The sequence below is a fragment of the Mustela nivalis genome (assembly GCF_964662115.1).
Source record: "Mustela nivalis genome assembly, chromosome: 6".
In the NCBI taxonomy this organism is placed as follows: domain Eukaryota; kingdom Metazoa; phylum Chordata; class Mammalia; order Carnivora; family Mustelidae; genus Mustela; species Mustela nivalis.
The window spans coordinates 18151681-18173973 of record NC_139025.1 but is presented as its reverse complement, the minus strand read 5'-3'; the positions used below and the strand labels follow the sequence as shown (position 1 = coordinate 18173973).

General features: G+C 43.8%; 1 protein-coding gene across 1 annotated transcript in view; it reads left to right on the top strand.

Annotated features, from left to right (window-relative positions):
- The first annotated feature begins 12220 nt into the window (after window positions 1-12220).
- The window catches only part of SPTLC2 (serine palmitoyltransferase long chain base subunit 2), a 114425-nt gene continuing 104352 nt past the window's right edge, over window positions 12221-22293 (top strand). The window contains exon 1 of the mRNA XM_082733672.1: window positions 12221-12448. Within this exon, the coding sequence (XP_082589798.1) occupies window positions 12320-12448 (129 nt within the window). The 5' untranslated portion in view covers window positions 12221-12319. The remainder of the gene's footprint in view (window positions 12449-22293) is intronic.

Below are 22293 nucleotides of genomic sequence, written 5' to 3'. Positions count from 1 at the left end.
GTCCTATCTAAAACCATTGCCTAATTCATGGCCATGAAGATTTAAACCTATATTTTCTTCTAAGTATTTTGTAGTTTTAGTATTTACTTTTAGGTCCCTCATACATTTTCACTTATTTTCATATATGGTTAGGGGTCTAATTTCATTATTTTGCGTATGGATGGATATCTAGTTGTACCAGCACCATTTGTTGAATGGTAGAAAAGATCATTCCTTCTGCCCTTGAGTTGTCCAGACACTCTTATTGAAAATCAAGTGATCGTCTATATTAGGGTTTATTTCTGGATTCTGAATTTTATTGCATTGTTTATGCCCATTCTTATGCTAGCACACTGGCTCAATTATTTCAGCTGTATAGTAAAGTTTTGAAATCAGTGTAAGTCATTTAATTTTGTTCTTCTTTATCAAGGTTGTTTTGACTAGTCTGGGTGCCTTGCCATTTCCTAGGGTTTTTAGGATCAGCTTGTTAATGTCTTCAAAAAACACAGCTGGGATTTGGATAGAGATGGCATTGAATCAGCAGTGTCATCTTCACAATATTAAGTCTTTCAATCCCTAAACATAGGTATCTTTCCATTTTTTAGATTACATGTTTCAGTAACAGTTTTCAGTGTATAAATCTTGCACTTTTCTATTAATTTTTCTAAAAAGATTTATTTATTTACTTATATGAGAGAATGGGAGGAAGGGCAGAGGGAGAGAGAGAATCGTAAAGCAGATTCTTCTCTTGGTGCTGAACCCAACTCGGGACTCAGTCCCAGGACACTGAGATCATGATCTGAGCCAAAATCAAGAGTAACTCATGGGTGCCTGGGTGGCTCAGTGGTTAAGCCGCTGCCTTCGGCTCAGGTCATGATCTCAGGGTCCTGGGATCGAGTCCTGCATCGGGCTCTCTGCTCAGCAGGGAGCCTGCTTCCTCCTCTCTCTCTGCCTGCCTCTCTGCCTACTTGTGATTTATCTCTGTCAAATAAATAAATAAAATCTTAAAAAAAAATAAAAAAAAATAATAAAATAATGTATCATTGGGATGCCTGGGTGGCTCAGTTGGTTAAGCAGTTGCCTTCGGCTCAGGTCATGATCCCAGCGTCCTGGGATCGAGTCCCACATCGGGCTCCTTGCTTCGCAGGGAGCCTGCTTCTCCTTCTGACTCTGCCTTCCACTCTGCCTGTGCTCGCTCTCTCTCTGACAAATAAATAAATAAAATCTTTAAAAAAAAAAAAAAAAAAGAGTAACTCACTTAACCAACTGAGTGATCCAAGTGCCCCTTTTGTTCATTGTTTTTTCTCTGTATTTTAGTTTTTTATGGGCTGTGGTTTAATAGAATGGTTTTCTTAATTTCATTTTAAGAATGTTTATTGCTAGAATATAGAAATACTACTGATTTTTGTTTATTAACCTTATATCCTGCAACCTTTGTATTTAACTTCTCTATTAATACTGAGCGTTTGTTAGTGTATCCTTGGTGTTTTCTATGTATAAGTTTGCGTCATCTGCAAATAGAGATTCTTTTACTTCTTCCTTTCTAATCTGGATGACTTTTCTTTCATTTTGTTGCAGAAGGAGGGGGAAAGAGAATCCCAAGCAGACTCCCCATGGTGGAGCCCACTGCAGGGCTTGATCTCACAGCCCTGAGATGGTGACCCCAGCCAAAATCAAGAATCAGATGTTCAACCAACTGAGGCATCCAGGCGCCCCTGTCCTTTATTCTATTGAAATAATGTATTATGTTAAATTTTTTCAAAGTTAAACATTAAAGCAAAGTTGTAGTCCCACTCTGTCATTAGGTTTTTAATTATTATAATTATAAATAGATTCTTTTTTAAAAACTGAAAAGTAGGGGGTGCCTTAGTGGTTCAGTTGGTTAAGTGTCTGCCTTCAGCTCACGGCATGATCTCAGGGTCGTGGGATTGAGCCCCACATCACGTTCCTTGCTCAGTGGGGAATCTGCTTCTCTCTCCCTCTGCCCCACCCCACCCCCTTTGGGCTTGCTCTCTCTATCTCTCTCAAATAAACAAATAAAAAATTTTTTAAAACTGGAAAGTATGAATACATTGAATTATCCACAACTGCACACGTAATTCTTGGGTCTGATTCTGTGAGAATTAAATACATGAATAGAAAAGATACATAAATAACCTGACAAACTAACTAAGTATGTTTCACTAGTTTCTGTTAGTGGAGAAAACAAACACAAGTGGGTACATAAATACTTTGAATATAAAATGACTCCTATTGAATTCTATACTTCATTATGGTGTAATCCTTACACCCACTGTGGGGCTCAAACTCACAACCCCAAGTTCAACAGTCACACACTGCACTAACTAACCCCATCAGGCACCCCCCCATTGTCTTAAACAACAGCTCAAGGGATTCTGTTATATAAAATTTAGATGATGCAAACTGGTCTATTGACAGAAAGGGATGGAGAAAGGTAGTGAAGAAGGGAGGGACTGTAAAATGTTGGGAATCTTTTGAGGCTGGTGAATATTTTCATTATTTGCATTGTGGAGATGATTCCACAGCTATTTTTGCATACCAAACTTCATCATATCATACACTTAAATAGATATAGTTTACATGATGCCAATTAAACATCAATAATGTTATAAAAAAGATTCTCCTGACAGGCAGTAATAGGCTGCTTTAAGTTCCCATTTAATTCCACTGGCATAAACAATTAAAGAAAATTTCTTGACTCAGTATAACTGAAATTCCTAGAGTAGGTTTCAGGCATAGTTTGATCAGAGTACCACTTCCATATATCCGTAAGCCATTCTGCTCACTTCCTGAGGCTGTCTTCATCCTTGCACGGGTTTTCTTCTGGTAGCCAAATGGCTGCAGCCACTATAGACTTCACATTCATATAGCACAGCTTTTAGGAGAATAGATAGGTTTCCTTCCCCCAAACACTGAACCCAAGTTTCCCATCTTGCCATGATTGAATCACCTAAGCTGTGTCTGTCCCTAAGTCCATCACTGTGGCAAGGGCCTAGGCAGCAGTTAACCCAGCTCTAAGTATATGACTACTAACCAGGGAAGGAAGAGTGGAATGGATGGTGGAGAAGCAACCGGCTGACATGTGAGATATGGGTTGGCAAATCAGTATGGAATGGTCAACATGAGGAGAGTCAAGATTGGATTGAAACAGGTGTCATTTATGTTTTGTTTTTTTGGTTTTTTTAAATTTTATTTGATAGGCAGAGATCACAAGTAGGCAGAGAGGCACGCAGAGAGAGAGGAAGGGAAGCAGGCTCCCCGCTGAGCAGAGAGCCCAGTACGGGGCTCGATCCCAGAACTCTGGGATCATGACCTGAGCCGAAGGTAGAGGCTTTAACCCACTGAGCCACCCAGGCACCCCAAGAGAGAAGGAAGCTTCCTGCTGATCAAGGAGCCCGATGTGGGACTCGATTCCAGGACTCTGGGATCATGACCTGAACCAAAGACAGCCGCTTAACCAATTGAGCCACCCAGGCATCCCTTATTTATGTTTTTTTTTTTTTTTAAAGATTTTATTTATTTATTTGACAGAGATCACAAGTAGGCAGAGAAGCAGGCAGAGAGAGAGGAAGGGAAGCAGGCCCCCTGCGGAGCAGAGAGCCCGATGCGGGACTCGATCCCAGGACCCTGAGATCATGACCTGAGCCGAAGGCAGAGGCTTAACCCACTGAGCCACCCAGGTGCCCCCCTTATTTATGTTTTAAAAGGTATTCTTGAGGGGCACCTGGGTGGCTCAGTGGGTTAAAGCCTCTGCCTTTGTCTCAGGTCATGATCCCCGGGTCCTGGGATGGAGCCCCGCATCGGGCTCTCCTCTCAGCAGGGAGTCTGCTTCCCTTCCTCTCTCTCTGCCTGCCTCCCTGCCTACCTGTGATCTCTGTCTGTCAAATAAATAAATAAAATAAAATAAAAATAAAAGGTATTCTTGATATAAAAGAGAAGTGTGTTATATTTTGAGATACTAGAGGGTCAGGGCATCCTAACTGCCTGTTCTAATTTCTGTGCTTTTCAGCACATCTACTGAGAGAACGTTTATGTGACTTTGACGATACTCTAGGAGCATAAGGAACAGAACAGCACTCTTCTAGATACAGGTCAAATGGCTCTCCTAGACATCAGGCACCAGAAATTATTGGTTTGGAGTGGTACAAGATAGGACAATATGGGGGCACCTGGGTGGCTGAGTCATTAAGCCCCGCATCAGGCTCCCTGCTCAGCAGGAAGCCTGCTTCTCCCTCTCTCAGTACTCCTGCTTGTGTTCCCTCTCTTGTTGTGTCTCTCTCTGTCAAATAAATAAAATCTTTAAAAAAAAAAAGTACAATATGTGAGAAAAAGTTAGGAAATATTGAGGGTACAGGGAAGAACCTCAGGGCATTTTATTTGTTTATATATATTTTTATTTGTTTGAGAGAGAGAGAAAATGAGCAGAAGAAAATACAGAGGGAGGGGCGCCTGGGTGGCTCAGTGGGTTAAGCTGCTGCCTTCGGCTCAGGTCATGATCTCAGGGTCCTGGGATCGTGTCCCACATCGGGCTCTTTGCTCAGCAGGGAGCCTGCTTCCTCCTCTCTCTCTCTCTCTCTCTGCCTGCCTCTCTGTCTACTTGTGATCTCTCTCTGTCAAATAAATAAATAAAAAATCTTTAAAGAAAAAAAAAAAAAAGAAAATACAGAGGGAGAAACAGACTCCCCACTGAATGGGGACCCCCCTCCTCCACCCCAACACAGGGCTCGATCCCAGGACCCTGGGATCTGAAGGCAGACGCTCAATGACCGAGCCACCCATCTACAACTCAATTCATGTCATTTAAAACTGACAATACAGGGGCACCTGGGTGCCTCTGTTAAGCCTCTGCCTTCAGCTCAGGTCATGATCTCAGGGTCCTGGGATCGAGTCCCATATCAGGCTCTCTGCTCAGCAGGAAGCCTACTTCTCCCTCTCTCTCTGCCTGCCTCTCTGTCTACTTGTGATCGCTCTCTCTGTCAAATAAATAAATGAAATTTTTTGAAAAAAACTGACAATACATAACATGTTCAGAGCTAGTGTGGTTGTCTACGAGTCTTCTGTCATCATTTATGCACCCTGTGAGAGTAAATGCTCAGTTCGTAAAGGTGATATTTTTCTTTTTCTTTTTTTTTTTTTAAAGATTTTATTTATTTATTTGACAGACAGAGATCACAAGTAGGCAGAGAGGCAGGCAGAGAGAGAGAGAGGAGGACGCAGGCTCCCCGCCAAGAGGAGAGCCCGATGCGGGGCTCGATCCCAGGACCCTGGGATCATGACCTGAGCCGAAGGCAGAGGCTTTAACCCACTGAGCCACCCAGGCGCCCCGATTTTTCTGATATGACTACATACACAGAGGTTGTTTATTAATTGATTGGGATGATGATTTGATGAAGATGAAAATGTTAAGATACCAATCACTTTAATCAGTTTAAATAAACAAATCTGGAGTAATTTTGGAGGTTGGATTTGGGGAGCAGGGAAAGTCTAAAACCAGTATTTCTTAATAATGTCTTTTAAAAGTGGTAAGACTCTCCTAGACATTCTTACCTCCTGCTTCCTGTTGTTATCATCATATCCAACATGAGCGGTGTATCTGTTGTTTGTGCCTGCCCAGCACCATTTTTCTGGAAATAGCACCTGTCTCTCCCATGCCAGAAACCACTGGTCTCGCCTTCTCAGAGCTCTTGCCTCAGAATTGAGGGAGTGGGTGGGCACAAGACCCAGGCCTGGCCAGCAATTCAACATCTGCCTGAGGCACGTGACCTGAGCTGGGCCATTGGGAACTTCACCAGGGCTCTCGCTGAAAGTCCAGAAAGAAAGCACACACTCTCCCTGCTGGTATTTTAACGCTGGTGGAATGCAAGCTTGCCAGCCATGAGCCATCTTTACCATGACATGGTGATCCCTGACACGTGAATGAAGCCAACTCAGAGGGACACCAAGCCAGCGATGGAGACGGATTCCTGATGGCATCGTTTGAGCACATGAATGCAGTTAGATCTATCCCCTACACTTTTTGATGATGTGAGACAATAAATCTCCTTCATACTTAAGCCACTTTGAATTCAGTTTCAAAACTGGCAACTCAAAAAGCTTTGGCTAAGAGCACCACCATTATCATAATGTATGCACAGCACCACCTTTTCTTCCTGGACCCAAAAGCAAAAGTCCACTTCCTGAAGCGGAATCTCAGAGAATTGTGACAGTCAACTGAGTGCATACTCACAGGAAGTCCAGGGTGACAGTGTGGGGTGTGGTGGTTGAGTAGGAGGCTTGGCGGCGCTTCCAGGGTGAAGGAAACACACACGCAGAGAGCCGCCATTAAGACACAGGCTCTAGGGGCACCTGGGTGGCTCAGTGGGTTAAGCCGCTGCCTTTGGCTCAGGTCATGATCTCAGGGTTCTGGGATCGAGTCCCGCATCCGGCTCTCTGCTCAGCAGGGAGCCTGCTTCCCTTCCTCTCTCTGCCTGCCTCTCTGCCTACTTGTGATCTCTCTCTGTCAAATAAATAAATAATCTAAAAAAAAAAAAAAAAAAGACACAGGCTCTAGCTGCTTATTCCTGGAGCACTCATCTGTATTCTCTCCCAGCTCCAGCTGCAAATACTTTAATAGACACAGATTTTTTTTTTTTTTAGACTTCATTTATTTGTTTGAGAGAGAGAAAAAGAAAGAGAGAAAGAGCACAAGCAGGGGGAGCTGCAGACAGAAGGGCAGGGAGAAGCAGACCCCCTTGCTGAGTAGGGAGCCTGATAAGGATCTCTATCCCAGGACCCTGAGATCATGACCTGAGCCAAAGGTAGGCCCTTAACCAATTGAGTCATCCTGGAGTCCTTCCTTAGACACAGATTAAACTCACTCTATTGGGGGCTTTGCAGGTGCCCTGAACCAACCAGGAACCACCATTCCTATTAAAGTTTCATCTTTGCATGAAATCATTCCTTTAAACAGCCCAGGCATCGAAATAATAATGCAATTTTAAGCTCTTGTCCCAGGGCCTATTCAGTTTTGTGGGTACAAATATTGCCACTGAAAATGGTCCAAAAATATTATCCAAGATTTTCTGGCAAAAGTAAGGCCAGAAACTCTGGGAGAGAATCAAACTCTTTCACTCACTGTATTAGGTTAGGAGTAGTAAAAAGGGACTTAACAACCCATTTCTTGTAAATCAAGACTATACGCTCCACAAGGGCAAAGATTATGTTTCTTATTTCCAAGTTTATGCTCTTTTTTGTTTTTAAACCAGCATGCATGTATTTATGAGTACAAAAAGGAAACCATCTTGCTAGGGAATGGTTTTCTGATAATGCCTCTATAAGAGGCTGAAGCTGTGAACATTCAGCATGTCAGTATTGAGAAGCAAGCAGTGTATTACCATATGAAGTCACCATTTCATGGAGGGCCACGTGTCCCCTCACTAAGCAGGCATGGCTCCACATTCTCACCTCCTGTCATGGGTCTCCCTAGGAACTCTGCTGCACACTCTTTATTTTTTTTATAACCTAACACTTTTTAAAAAAATATTTACGAATAAAAGGGGGGGACATATGACTAGCTCATGGGGGCCAGCAACTCTTAATCTAGGAGTTGTGAGTTTGAGCCCCGCATTGGGTGTAGAGATTGCTTTAAAAAAAATATCTTAAGGGGCGTCTGGGTGGCTCAGTGGGTTAAATCCTCTGCCTTCGGCTCGGGTTATGATCCAGGGTCCTAGGATCGAACCCCACATCGGGCTCTCTGCTCAGAAGGAAGCCTGCTGCCTCTCTGCCTACTTGTGATCTCTGTCTGTCAAATAAATAAATAAAATCTTAAAATAAAAAGAAAGTAATATTTGCCTCTGGTTTCCCATCAAACTGAATTCGGATTCAGTTTTTTCAGGGGTTCTTGAGCCATCAGCCACCTCTTCACTCTGCATTCTAAATAGTCTTTTGATTCATTTCTGCACAAAGCATTTTGTAATTTATTTTCAGGGAAAATGAATTTCTCTTTAAAGCTTTTTTGCTCACCAAAGTGATCCAATAGGAAGCTACCCTCAACCGGTGCTGCGTCTGGAAGCCCTTGTACCCCAAATTCATGACCATTAACCTCATTGTATTTTTTAAAAATTAAATTCAATCCCTAACATGGGGCTCAAACTAACAACTCTAAGAGTCACATGCTCTACCAACTAAGCCAGCCAGGTGCCCTTTCATTGTGTTTGTAGTACCTGGTGTAATAACATGATGTCCAGAAAAAAGTATTTGTCGAACAATTGGCCAGATACAAAAATGAATGAACAAGCATGAAAAGTTTGGAAAGGAGGGTGCCTGGGTGGTAGAGTTAGTAAGGTGTCTGCCTTCCACTCAGGTCATGATCCCAGGGTCTGGGGATTGAGCCCCATGTCAGACTCAGTGGGGAGTCTGCTTCTCCCTCTACCCTTCCATCCTGCTTGTGCTTTCTCTCTCTCTCAAATAAATAAAATCTTTTTTAAAAAAAATTTTGGAAAGGAAAGACCAAGTGATGATCTCAGGGCCAGGATCAGATAATTACTTCTATTATCCAACACTAGTTTTTATACTGAAACAGAGTACCTTTTTTTATAAGATTTTATCTATTTGTTTATTTGTCAGAGAGAGAGAGAGTGCATGCACAAGCAGGCAGAGTGGCAGGCAGAGGCAGAGAGAGAAGCAGGCTCCCCGCTGAGCAAGGAGGCCGATGTGGGACTCGATCCCAGGACGCTGGGATCATGACCTGAGCCGAAGGCAGCTGCTTAACCAACTGAGCCACCCAGGCATCCCTTATTTTACCTTTCTTGATGAAGTTTTCTAATATTGACCTATGTTAGCTGCAATCACAAGAATCTTTTTTTTTTTTTAAGATTTTATTTATTTATTTGACAGAGAGAAATCACAAGTAGACGGAGAGGCAGGCAGAGAGAGAGGGAAGCAGGCTCCCCGCTAAGCAGAGAGCCCGATGCGGGACTCGATCCCAGGACCCTGAGATCATGACCCGAGCCGAAGGCAGCGGCTTAACCCACTGAGCCACCCAGGCGCCCAATCACAAGAATCTTAACACAGTTGCCAGATGATAGAAGGCTCCTTGGAGTCAGGGCCAGATTTTCATTCATTTGTCCATGTATTACTCATCAGACATTTATTGAGTATTTATTATGTGCCAGGCACTGTGCTAGGTGCTAGGAACCCAGACATGAATTAGACAATCCCCTGACCTCAAGGAGCTTGCTTTCTGTCTAGTCAGGGGTATAAATGTATTCATTCCCTCCTTCATTTAGCAAATAATTCATTTAGTCAACAAATGATTACCAGCACTTATTAACTATTATGTGCCAGGCTCTGGGACTAAATACTTTTCTTTTTTCATTCTCACAACTCTTTAAGGTATGTTTCATTTTACAGACAAGGGAACTGAGTCACAGGGAAGTCACGTAGCTTTGCCAAAGTCACAAGGCTTTTAAGTGCTAGAGCTGGGTCTCCAATTCTGTGTGACCATAGAGCTCTTGCTTTGAACCACCCTGTAATCTCAATCTCAAAAAAAAAAAAAAAAAAAAAATCCCCAAATAATGTGGCACATTCTTGCTTACACAGGGAAGAAAGAGACTAATTTTGTGAGGAGGTTGGAGTTCAAGAAAGGTTTTACAGTTGGAATGGTTTGAGCAATCTTGAAGGAAGACTTGTAACCCTGGTGCCTAGCCCAGAACTTTGCATATGAACTCAGTAAAATGGTGGTGAGGTGGCTTATGCGTCTGGAAGGAGCTGTTTCCTGTTTGTAGGGAGCCTGGGGTGTTGCCTACTGCCTTCTGTGGCATCCTTTTTGTGATTTAGCAATGCTGTGCAAGGTTATCAGATCATGTGTGGATTATATCATTGATGGTCACAAAAGCCCTGTGAGGTAAGTAGTACAGGTATTAATTTTGTAAGATGGGTGAGGAGACCAAGGCTGATGTTGCATGACTCATCCAAGACCACACATGGTGAGTAAGTGGCAGAACAAGACAAGGACCTGTGTCCCGCCCTCCGGAGAGAGGGACTAGCTAACAGGATTCCTCTAATCTAGATGCTGGTCCTCACTCTTAGGCTCCAGTTGAAGGCTTTGCTCTTTTCAGCCTCTGTACCTGACCTGCTGAAGGTTCCCTCTCCTGAGAACACCCTCCCCTTACTTCTCATTCCCAGTTCTCCAAATACTGCTCATCCTTGAAGAGTAAGCTCATCCTACAACATCTTCCCAGGTCTTTTCCAAATTCATTCAGCTTACTATCTGAGCTTCGATTAAATCCCTTAGCTCTGCTTCCAACTGATTCCTACTCTGAAAAACTGTCTGCATGGAAATTCTAGACCTGTCACTGCAGTCCAGCCATCCTCATGAGAACTCCAGCCTTCTGTAGACCTTTTGTTGCTGTTTGTGTTAACACTTGGCCGTCTTTTCTCTCATTAGAATGCAAGCGCCATGAGGTGCAAGCCACACATTTTTTCACGAATTTATATTCTTTGGGATCATAGTGTTTATTGACTCAAAGAAGGTGTTTGCTCTGTCCACTTGCTGTGAGATTGTTTAGTTCCTAAACCATGAAAAGCTGATAGCTTGTCAATCCCTTTCCTAAAGATGGGGTAGGGGGAAGAAGGCAGGGGATCTTATATGCCCATTCAGCAATTAAAAATAACCAACACTTGGGGTGCCTGGGTGGCCCAGTCAGTTGAGCATCTGATTTTTGATTTGGGCTTAGGTCATGATCTCAGGGTCCTGGGATTGAGCCCCAAGTAGAGCTCCATGCTCAGTGGGGAGTCTACTTGAGGATTCTCTCTCTGTCTCTACCTCTCCCCACTCACACTCTTTCTTTCTCTTTCTCTAAAAGAAATCTTTTTAAAAAATAACCAACACTTAATGAATTTTTACCAATGACCAGTTGTTGTTTTTAGACTTTATTAATCTTTTTTTTTTTTTGACAGAGAGAAATACAGGGAGAAAGGGAACACAAGCAGCGGGGAGAGGAAGGGAGAACAAGCCCCCCCCCCCCTCCGTGGAGCAGGGAGCCCCCATGCCAGGCTTGTTCCTGGGAATCTGGGATGATGACCTGAGCTGAAGACAGAAGCTTAACAACTGAGCCACCCAGGTGCCTCCAGTGGCCAGGTCTCATACAAAATACTCTGTATGTATTAAGGCAAATCCTCAGGACAACTACTATTATTTCCACTGAACAGATGGAAGACATAGTGCTCCCTCAGCTAATAAGTGACACAGACAGGATTCAAACCCAGAGTACCTCCAGAGTCAATACTAACTACGACACTAGTTAAATACTTAACTTACGACACAGTTAAATACTTAACTACGACACTAAATTTTTGTAGGTAACCAAAAGTCTCTTGTTATGATGTAGACCCACTTCCTTTCTAACCCCAATGGGAAGATAGAACTCGAAGGGTGCAGAACAATATTTATTATGCTTTTACTATGGGTCAGGCATCGTGATGGGTGAGCCTATGAAACAAAGTATTAACTCTATTTTAGAGAAGTTGGCTCCGAACGTGGCTAAATACCGGAGGTTTGTCTTTCAGTTATTAGCAGAGTTGGAATGAGGCCAGGTTTCCTGACTCTCAAGGAAGTACTCTTTAAAGGAAATTGTACAGAAAACCCTGATTAGGGACAAATGTGAAGGGCAAAGAGGCATCCGAATTATTAAGAAATGTGCTGATGTAGGCAGCGTACTGAAGAATGTTGAGAGAATGCCAAAAATGCTATTCTATAGATACCCACATAGGAATTCCTTGATTAAATAAAGGAGCCCTGTCACCGCCTAGAATTCCCATCCCAGAACTTCCCCGGAGGCAAGGGCAGAGAGGGCGCCACCTGTGCAGGGGAACCGGCTACCCGCTCTGGACACCAGGGCTCAGCCCCCTTCCTCTCCTCACATTCTAATTGGCCAACTTCTTCCTGGGCCCCGCCTCCTCTGCGCGGACCGAGGGGCCGCCGACCCCTCCCCAGACCCCCTCCTCGACACCGGCGAGCCGCCTTTGCTGTCGCCCGTGACTGGCCCGACCGCAGCATGGGATCCGCCTCCCCTCCTCCAGATTGGCCAGCAGTCCCCAGGCTCCGGTCCCTCCTGTCCGCCGGCCCCGCCCCATTTCCCCTCGGCAGCGGGGCCTCGGGCGAGCCCCCGCCTCCGCGGGAGCGGGCCCCGCCCCCTGTGACGGCCGGGCCGGTAATTGGCGGCGGCGTGCAGCCATTTCCGGTTTCGGGGAGGTGGGTGGGGTGCTGAGCGGGACTGGAGCGGCCGCCGCCTGGGCCGCCGCCTACAGAGCCTGCCTTGTGCCTGGTGCTGCGGGGACGATGCGGCCGGAACCCGGAGGCTGCTGCTGCCGCCGCCCGCTTCGGGCGAACGGCTGCGTGGCGAACGGGGAAGTGCGGAATGGGTACGTGAGGAGCAGCGCCGCAGCCGCCGCAGCCGCCGCCGGCCAGGTATGGTGGGGCCGGGCTGAGCCGGAGGTGGCGGGCTGGGACCCCGCGAGCTGCGTCCGTGCGGAGCCGGCAGAGGGGGCGGTGGGGCGGGGCGAGGTCGCGGTGACCGTCCGCGGGGTCGGGCGCCGGGCGCGGCTCAGGTGTGCTGGCGGCGGTGTCCCGGCGCTGACCCGGCCTGCCCCAAGCGGGAGGCTCAAGGGCGGCGTGGGGGCTCCCTCGTGTCTCGGCGTCGGAGGTCGTCCTCCGGAGGTTTGGGCTCTTCTCCAAGTCCGAGGACCTTCCTCCCGCCGATCTGGCCAGAAATACGCGCCGGCCCTCGGGGAGGGTCCACTCGAGGGCTCTTGGTTCTTTCTCTCGAGGCTCCCGCCTTATGTCCTCGAGGCGATTGCTTCCTCTTAGAGTCCTGAAACCCTCCCAGAAAACCATCCTCGGGGGCCTCAGGAGGCCAAGAAAGTTAGACGGTGATACCAGACCGATCAACACCCAGGTCTCTTCCTACCATATACCTAGCCCTTCTGCAAGCAAGGCACTGGACCGCACGTCTGGCAGTGAACCCGGGCTGGTGCCTCACTAGCCTTCTGGTCTTACTCAGCCTGCGGTGGGACCCCATCCCGGGCTCCAGGTTGAGTTAGGTGGTCCCTGGGAGCGGGAGTGCTGTCACCCAAGGGGCTTGCTGAACCCAGGGGGTGACTTGGGATGAGTCTCCAAACCAGTTAACCAAGGCTGAATCCCAGCCAAGTCCAGGGAGTTCTGAAATATTTTGAAAAGGTTTGAATTGAAGGCAGTAATTAGGAACAGCCTTCCAGTTTCTCTGGATGGACAGATTCTCCTGAAATGTGTTTTTAAAGAGGAGCTGGTTAAAAAGATGAAGAGATCAGTGTTGCTGGAACAGTGTTGTAAGATTTGCAGTTGACTTTAATAGTTATACATACCGTTTAGATATTAAGGAAAACGTGTTTTTTTGTTTCTGGGTTTTTTTTTTTTTTTTTTTTTTTTGCGCCAAAGTCAACTGTTCTGAACAGCAGTAGTGTGACTATTGTGATTTAGTTTGTCTTTAATATAGATATGTAGTAGCTTCCTCCCCCCAGTCAGTAGATGGGATAGATAGGCCTGTTACTGTTTAGTGTGAAACAGAAAATAAAATCATTCCTCTGGGTCATGTTGACATAGCAAGGCTGTGAGAGTTGGAGCGAAAACACGAAAGAGCCTTGACCTCCCCTGAAGTTGTAAGGTTGAAAGCACCATAATGCACAGATTCCAAAGATTTATTGTCATTTTTAAAGAAATAATTGAGTGAGAGAGGAAGTGTAAGAACACTCTCATTATTGGCTGTGTAAGGGGTTGTTGTTTTTAGCAACATAAATGGCTAATAAGACAAATTTGCTGTGATAATGTAACAGGAAAACCTGATGGGTGAGAGTCAGAAAATACTTTGCAGATGAAGGAGTGGATTATGATTTTTTTAATAGGGAAAAGGAAGTCAAGAGAAAGGTGTTCAGAGGTGTTTTGTGTTCAGGAGCTCTTTTCATTTAACATAGGAGTTATGTTCTGATTTAATAGTAAATTTCTCCCATGATCTCTAATAGTCTAGCATTTATAGGTACAATATTATTTTAGAGGTTGCCAACTAATAGTAAGATGAAGACATATCAAGTTGCTAAAGTGAAATTTTAAAATGTGTATGACTCTAGCATCTGGCTGATTTTTTTTCTAGTGTATTAAAATACACTAAAGTGAAAAATTCCACTCAAGTCACTGTAGTGGCATCTGGAAGACTGGGCTACTGGAATGCCTGAAAAAATGGTTAGGCTTCCAGTTATCACTTCTAGAAAACTCTTTGTCACAAGTGTTTTTAAAACAAAGACTTGGGGCGCCTGGGTTGCTCAGTGGGTTAAGTATCTGCCTTCGGCTCAGGTCATGATCCCAGGTTCTTGGGATCGAGCAGCGAGCCTGCTTCCCTTTCTCTCTTCCTGCCTGCCTCTCTGCCTATTTGTGATCTCTGTCAAATAAATAATAAATAAAAATCTTTAAAACAAAGACTTTAGGGATATAGCTTTGTACATGAATGTGAGGACTATTATCTATTAGGTTTTTGTTTTGTTTTCTTAAGTAAAAGAGAGGTTTTTGGTAACTTCATGGGAACAAGCGTATCTTTAAAATACTTTAAGTTGGTTTTGTTTTAGTTACAGTGATAGTGCACCAACCCATATTTATTTTCCCCTACTTTCTAGGGGAAATGTTGCCAATTATGCCATAAAAATACACATAAGATGTTAAGTGTGCAATTGTGTGTCATCTTTTAACTAAAATATAAATTTAGAGGTTTTTTTTTTTTAAAGATTTTATTCATTTATTTGAGGGAGAAAGAGAGAGAGAGCATGAGTGGGGGGAAGGTCAGAGGGAGAAACAGACTCCCCATGGAACTGGGAGCCCCACGCAGACTTCATCCAGGGACTCTGGGATCATGATCGGGATCATGACTGCAGAAGGCAGTCGCTTCACCAACTGAGCCACCCAGGCTCCCTAAATTTAGAGTTTTTAAACCTGGAATATACATTCATTTCCTCACATATCCCACTATTTGTCTTTTAATGAACAGGAGAGAGGTTAGGATTCCTTCACACTCTCGAGAGTTTTAGTGTTTGAAGGTATAGATTATATGTGCTTGCCCTTTGTTGGATTTGGGTTTAGAGTTTGAGTAAATAGATCCTGTGGTAGAAAGGGCGTATAAGGGGTGCCTGGGTGGTTCAGTGGGTTAAAGCCTCAGCGTTTGGCTCAGGTCATGATCCCAAGATGCTGGGATCGAGCCCCGCATCAGGCTCTCTGCTCAGTGGGGAGCTACTCCCCTCGCCCACCTCTCTGCCTACTTGTGATCTCTGTCTGTCAAATAAATAATAAATAAAATCTTTAAAAAAAAAAAGGGGTATGTAAAACAACCAACATTGCTGGTTTTTTTTTCTGGGTTCTTTCCTCCAGTTTTTTCTTATAGTGGTAAAACACATAAAATGTACTATCTTAACCATTTGTAAGTGTGCAGGTCAGTGACTTTAAACGTATTCATCATGTTGTGCAACCATCACCACCGTCCACTTCCAGAACTCTTTCATCTTGCAAAACTGAACAGTAACTAAACAGTAACTCCACCATTCTGCTTTCTTTCTCTATGAATTGACTGTAAGTACTTAGTATAAATGAATTCATACTGTATTTTTCTTTTTGTGTCTGGCTTATTTCATGTAGTATGATGTCCTCCTGATTCATCCATGTAGCAGTGTGTATCAAAATTTTCTTCCCTTTTTTTTTTTTTTAAAGATTTTATTTATTTGAGAGAGAGGAAAAAAAAATGCGCAAGCATGAACAAGGGGGAGGAGCAGAGAGAGAGGGAGAAGCAGACTTCCACTGAGCAGAGAGCCCAGTGTGGGATTTGATCCCAGGACTCTGGAGATCATGACCTGAGCTGAAGGCAGATGCTTAACCGAGAATTTCATTCTTTTTTAAGACTGAATTATATTCCATCGCATGTACATATCGCATTTTGCTTAGCTGTTCATTTCAGCAGACGCTTGGGTTGCTTTCAGGGCTTAGGTATTGTGCATAATGCTGCTTTGAACAGGGGTGCGCAAATACCGCTTCAGGACTCTTTTTTCGGTTCTCTTGGATGTATACCCAGAAGTGGAATTGCTGGATCATATGCTAATTCTATTTTTAATTTTTTGAGGAAATGCCACACTGTTTCCACAGCAGCTAAATAAACTATTTTACATTTCCATCAACAGTGCACAGGGTTTCCAATTTCTACACATCCTTACCAACAATTTTTTTTTCTTCATTGTAGCTATGAGATCATAGGGAAAAAGTATGCATATATGTTTCTGCTTCTGGCTCTTGGCACAGAGCTCCTAAAACTTGTGTAATTTCCTAAGTGATAGGAATACTAGGAACATCTTTTGTTCTAATATTTAGTCTTTGACTCTTATTCCTGAAACAGAGTTCCTAAATCCCTTGGAATTTCCCTGGTGATAGCAGTGCCTTTCGCTCTAGTGAGGTGGCACTGGGTGGGCTCCTGAATGGGGGCTGCTCACCAGGAAGACCAGATCAGAGGCTTGGAATTGTCAGCCCCACCATGCATTCTCCAGAGAGGGGAAGGGGGTGGAAATGAAGTTAATGATTGTTCATGCCCGTGTGGTGAAGCCTCCGTAAAAATCCCCAAAGTACCAGGTTGAGAGAGCTTCCGGGTTGCTGACCCTGTGGAGATGCTAGGAGAGTGGCAGCCCCTTCCCACACACCTTGCCTGTATCCTTTATCATCTTTTTATAATAAACTAGGAAACAGTAAGTAAATAGTTTTCCTGAGTTCTGTGAGCCATTATAGCAAATTATCAACCAGAAGAGGAAGTGGTGGGAACCTGGTTAATAGCTTATGGGTTCCGTGGGCAGGGAACAGCCTGGACTTGGCCACAGGCACCTGAAGCAGGGGGAGGGGGGGGAGCAGTCTTGCAGGACCAGGCCCTTCACTTGAGGGATCTGACACTATCTCTGAGTAGAGTGTGTCAGAACTGAGTTAAATTGATACCAGCTGGTGTCACAGAAGTGCTTGGGGGAGTGGAAACTGCCCCCCCATCAGGTGTCAGAAGTGCTGGGAGTGTGGTAGCTCTGAGAGTTTAGAAGTGTCACAGTATTGGGTTCTGTTTTTTACAGCAGCCATGGGTAGACATTACTGGTTTTTAATGATGACAGTATACACAGAGTTTGCACAAGAAGAGGAGCGATAAAGCAGTGATTTTTCCTCCCTTGCCATTCAGAGGAGAGGAGGGTCAGCCTTTATTTGAGGTAAAGGGTGGCAGTTAGCACTAGGGAAACTGAAAGAGTTAGAATTGGAAGCTTTGGCAAAATTAGAGCTGGAAGAAACCTTTAGGGGTTTATGTAATTCAGTCCCATTATCCTTTTGTAGGACTTTATTAAAACTAATCTTGATAGATGATTCTATCCTATTTTTAAAGACCTCTAGAGAATTTGCAGGAAATTTTTTCAGCAGCATGTTGCAATGTTCAGTGATTTTAATTACAAGAGGTTTTTTTTAAACTGTGGATTTAATGTTTGATTAAATAAATGCCATATTTTCATTGTACCTAAAATATAATACTGTCTGTTTTTACTTTTAGAGCTCCTTATTTACAGCACTTTTTAAAAGATCTTACATTCCTTTATAAAACTTTTGAGTTTTGGACATGCAATTTACTTTCCTTAATTAGTCAACGAGTTTTGAAGGAAAGAAACTATCTGCCTTTGAGACTTTTTTGAGCCTAACTTTGTTCCCTTTAGAAGTAGTTTTAGGGTACCTGGGTGGCTCAGTGGGTTAAAGCCTCTGCCTTTAGCTCAGTGGGATCCAGCCTTGCATCAGGAAGCCTGTTTCTCCCTCTCCCACTCCTCCTGCTTGTGTTCACTCTCTCTTGCTGTGTCTCTGTCAAATAAATAAATAACATCTTTTTTTTTTTTAAGTAGTTTTAATGAGATATTAGAATGATGACAGCTTTTTAAAGCTGCCAAAATAGGTAAGATTCTAAGGAGGACGTGGGGCAATAGTCAAGTTCTTTAGGACAAGCAAAGCAGAGAGAACAAAGAGCTGGCACTGTTCCTTATACTTAGAAGGCAGCAGATGAATAACTAATGAAGGGTGCTTTACTAAAGAGCCACCAGCTTTTGTTTCCCCTGAGAGGAAACAGTAACTGGAAAGTTAGTTAGGAGACAAGAATGGGAGGAGTATCTTAGAATGGCCTGGATACCTGTTCAAGTTTTGAAGTCCTGGTGAGATATCCGAAGACCTCAAGGCTTTGCAAAAATAATGCTGTAACTACAGCTGTGGGACTAGATAGATCTTTGTTTTGAATGCTTTTTGTTTTCAGAAGAACATCTCAGATCTTGCTAGCTAGATCTGAAAGATGCCAGAGTCATTTGAGTTATTCAGGAATTCTTTTTAATACAGATTCTTGGGAAATGAGACCAGTATTTAATATATAAACTGCTATGTTCTAAAGATAGTATTTTAAAACTTGCCTATTCAAAGAAAGCAAACTTACCCACTTTTGGGGGTTGGCCTAGGTGCCCTAGAAACTTCATAGTGCTCTGGGCAAGATAGTTAATTGGTTGAGATTCAATTAGATTCAGTTTTTGAAAGAAAGAGGTAGTGTTTATTGGCAGAATGGGCAATTGAGTGGGATGGGTAGAGACTGTTTGCATTCTGAGTGGGTGTGCCTTACTTGATTAAAGACATGGTTTGTGGCCTCAGAAGTCAGTTGCCTTCTGAATAGCTCCTAAGAAGACTTCCATAATATAATTTGTAGTTTGTGACTGATTAAGTAAGTCCTTGCTCTTCACACTTTTAATCTCAGAAAATTTACCTTAACTTTTGTTGTCTTTAGGCTACCTTCAAGGCCCATTATAAAGGTTCAGGTTGCTATTTTCCCATTTGTTTTAAAATACTTTGCTTCTGATTATAGAAATAATACATGTGTACTACAGGACCCTAAAGGATTGTGATAATCCGCGGTGTTGGGGGTTAATGTGGTCTGTCTTAACCAGTCTGCTGCTTTCTGATCATTTCTAGTAATAGTGAAATATGCAGCTGTACTGAGATGTGGGTATGACCCAGCCTTACTCCAAATAACACATACTGAGCTTGGGGAAAGTATTCAACAAATTTTGTAATCTGGGAAGTTTAGAAACTATTGTGTAGGTAAAGTACTGACCTCTCACATGTGAAGGTTTTGACTTATTCTAAATAAGCCTCTTGCTGCCTAATTAGTAAGCCCTTTCAGCAAGCATCTGAGATATTACTGCAGTAGCCCCCTTTATCTGCAGGCCACATGTTCCAAGACCACCAGTGGATGCATGAACCCACTGTATATAGTGGATAGTACTGAACCCCGTGTATACTATTTTTTTTCTATATAAACATACTCATGATAAAGGTTAATTTATAAATTAAGCACAGTAAGAGAGTAACAATAATAACTAATAACAAAATAGAAAATTAAAACAGTATACTGTAATAAAGGTCATGTGAATGTGATCTTCCAAAATATCTTATTGTACTGTACTTACCCTTCTTATGATGATGTGAGATGATCATATGCCTGCATGATGGGACGGAGTGAGGGGATGACATAGGCATTGGGACACAGCATTAAGGCTGCTGTTGAGCTTTGAGGATATGTCAGAAGGAGGATCATCTGCTTTCAGACTGTGGTTGATCGTGGGTAACTGAACACGTGGATAATGGGGGTGACTACCATATTTGCATTGTGCCTGCTGTGTGATAGGAACTCAGGAAATCTTAGTGGAAGGAATGGATGGGTGATAGTTGAAGCCATACAAGTTGGTGAAGCAGATAGAAGACGGCATTAAGCAAGAAGAGAAAGCTAGAAGGGTGTAATATTGGGGAGTCATAATGTTACTGGAAGACTCACACACTGCTGGGGAAGGTTGATCCTGAGAACAGAAGCATTAGGAAGCGGTATGAGAAGGAAAGGGAGACGGGGCGCCTGGGTGGCTCAGTGGGTTAAGCCGCTGCCTTCGGCCCAGGTCATGATCTCAGGGTCCTGGGATCGAGTCCCACATCGGGCTCTCTGCTCAGCAGGGGGCCTGCTTCCCTTCCTCTCTCTCTGTGATCTCTTCCCTTCCTCTCACCTACTGTGATCTCTCTCTGTCAAATAAATAAATAAAATCTTAAAAAAAAAAAAAAAGAAAGAAAAAAAGAAGGAAAGGGAGGCTGATTCAGTTAGGAGGGGTAAGCAGCATCTTGGTGGTGGGAGACCAAAGGTGTAATTACAGTAGGTACTCTTTACTGTGACCAGGACCACCCCCGCAACCCCCCACCCCGCTCCCTGGCTTCTTCACCGGTCTGATCTTCACAAGGACCTTGCAGGGCAAATATAAGCACCATGTTCTAAAGACTGAATTCCAGACTCTTTAAATGACTGTCCCACTTAGTTAGTTGGTGTAGCCTGGTGTATCTTACTCTATTAAGCGACCAGATTTGGCAGTTCAGAAATTACTGGTAACATTTGAGGGGTTTAATTTCAATATGCCACAGGTTATGCCACACTCCGAACACGTATTTCCAGAAGTGTCCCTTTCCACAGACAACTTTTGAAAATTAGGGAGTCCATATTTTTTCTTGCAATCGGGATACTTTTGGTCAGTAAATATCTTCTGTGGATGGGCTGGAAGTGCTTCCAAAGCTGCTGGGAAACAAATGTATTTTGACATTATGTGATTTTCCTCTTTGAAAACTCAGAAACGGAGACAGCCACGTGTACACGCCCTGGCACTTTTTCAGCTCAGTGGCATCCTGTGCACTTGGGCAGCAAGGCTGTGACCCGGAATCACCGCTCAACCCTGCCACCCACATCTCCTCTGGAGCACCTTCCGACCTCCAGATAAGCATCGTGGCGCAACAGGGGATGCCGCGGTCAGGATATGGGTGTACCAGGGCAGCTCTGCCAGAATCTGCTCCTGGTTCTGAGCACTCTTCCGCCTCTGACCTGTTCTGTAACTCCGTGCCCTCTACGCGGTTCTGGAGTGGACAGCGCCTGAGGGACTATATGGTTAACATCACTTTTGCTTCTCTGCAGATGGTCTCTGATACATGGGGGTAGGCCCCTGGTGGCCACATCTGTGCAGCAGGACCGTTTTCCTAGTCCTGACTGACTGGCATGGGGGTAGGCACCAATGCTACAGTGACCCCAGGAACCCTTTTATGGGGATTTAAAAATTCCAGGGAGAGAGTTTGTCCTTAAGGAAAATAGTATCTGTGTTACTCCTCATCAGAGTTTACATATCTGAAAAGGTTTATATTTTTTTCAGTTTTAACAAGTATTTCTTGAACATTTGGATATTTTTTCTTTCTTTCTTTCTTTTTAAAGAATTCAGTGCTTTGGTGCACCTCAGTGGCTCAGTGGGTTAAGCCTCTGCCTTCGGCTTGGATCATGATCCCAGGGTCCTGGGATTGAGTCCCGCATCAGGCTCTCTGCTCAGCGGGGAGCCTGCTTCCCCTGCTCTCTCTCTGCCTGCCTCTCTGTCTACTTGTGATCTCTGTCTGTCAAATAAATCAATAAAATCTTAAAAAAAAAAAAAAAGAATTCAATGCTTTATTTATTTTTTTAACATATTTTTATTAACATATGATGTATTACTTGCCCCGGGGGTATAGGTCTGAATCATTAGGCTTATACACTTCACAGCACTCACCAAAGCACATACCCTCCCCTCCCCAAAGTCCATCACCCAACCACCGTTTGTTTGTTTTGTGAGATTAAGAGTCTCTTATGGTTTGTCTCCCTCCCGATCCCATCTTACTTCATTTTTTCCTTCCCTACCCACCAGATCCCCCACTCCACCTCTCTCAAATTCCTCATATCAGAGAGATCATATGATATTTGTCTTTCTCTGATTGACTTATTTGGCTCAGCATAATACCCTCTAGTTCCATCCATGTTGTTGCAAATGGCAAGATTTCATTTCTTTTGATGGTTGCATAGTATTCCTGTGTGTGTGTGTGTGTGTGTGTGTGTGTGTACCACTTCTTTATCCGTTCATCTCTTGATGGACATCTAGGTTCTTTCCATAGGTTGGCTATTGTGGACATCGCTGCTATAAACATTTAGGTACATATGCCCCTTCGGATCACTACATTTGTATCTGTAGGGTAAATACCCAGTAGGCACATTTGCATATTTTCAATAAAATTTAAAATGGACACATGTAATGTTTCTCTTCTCTTATTTTATTTTTTTAAAGATTTTATTGATTTATTTGACAGACAGAGATCACAAGTAGGCAGAGAGG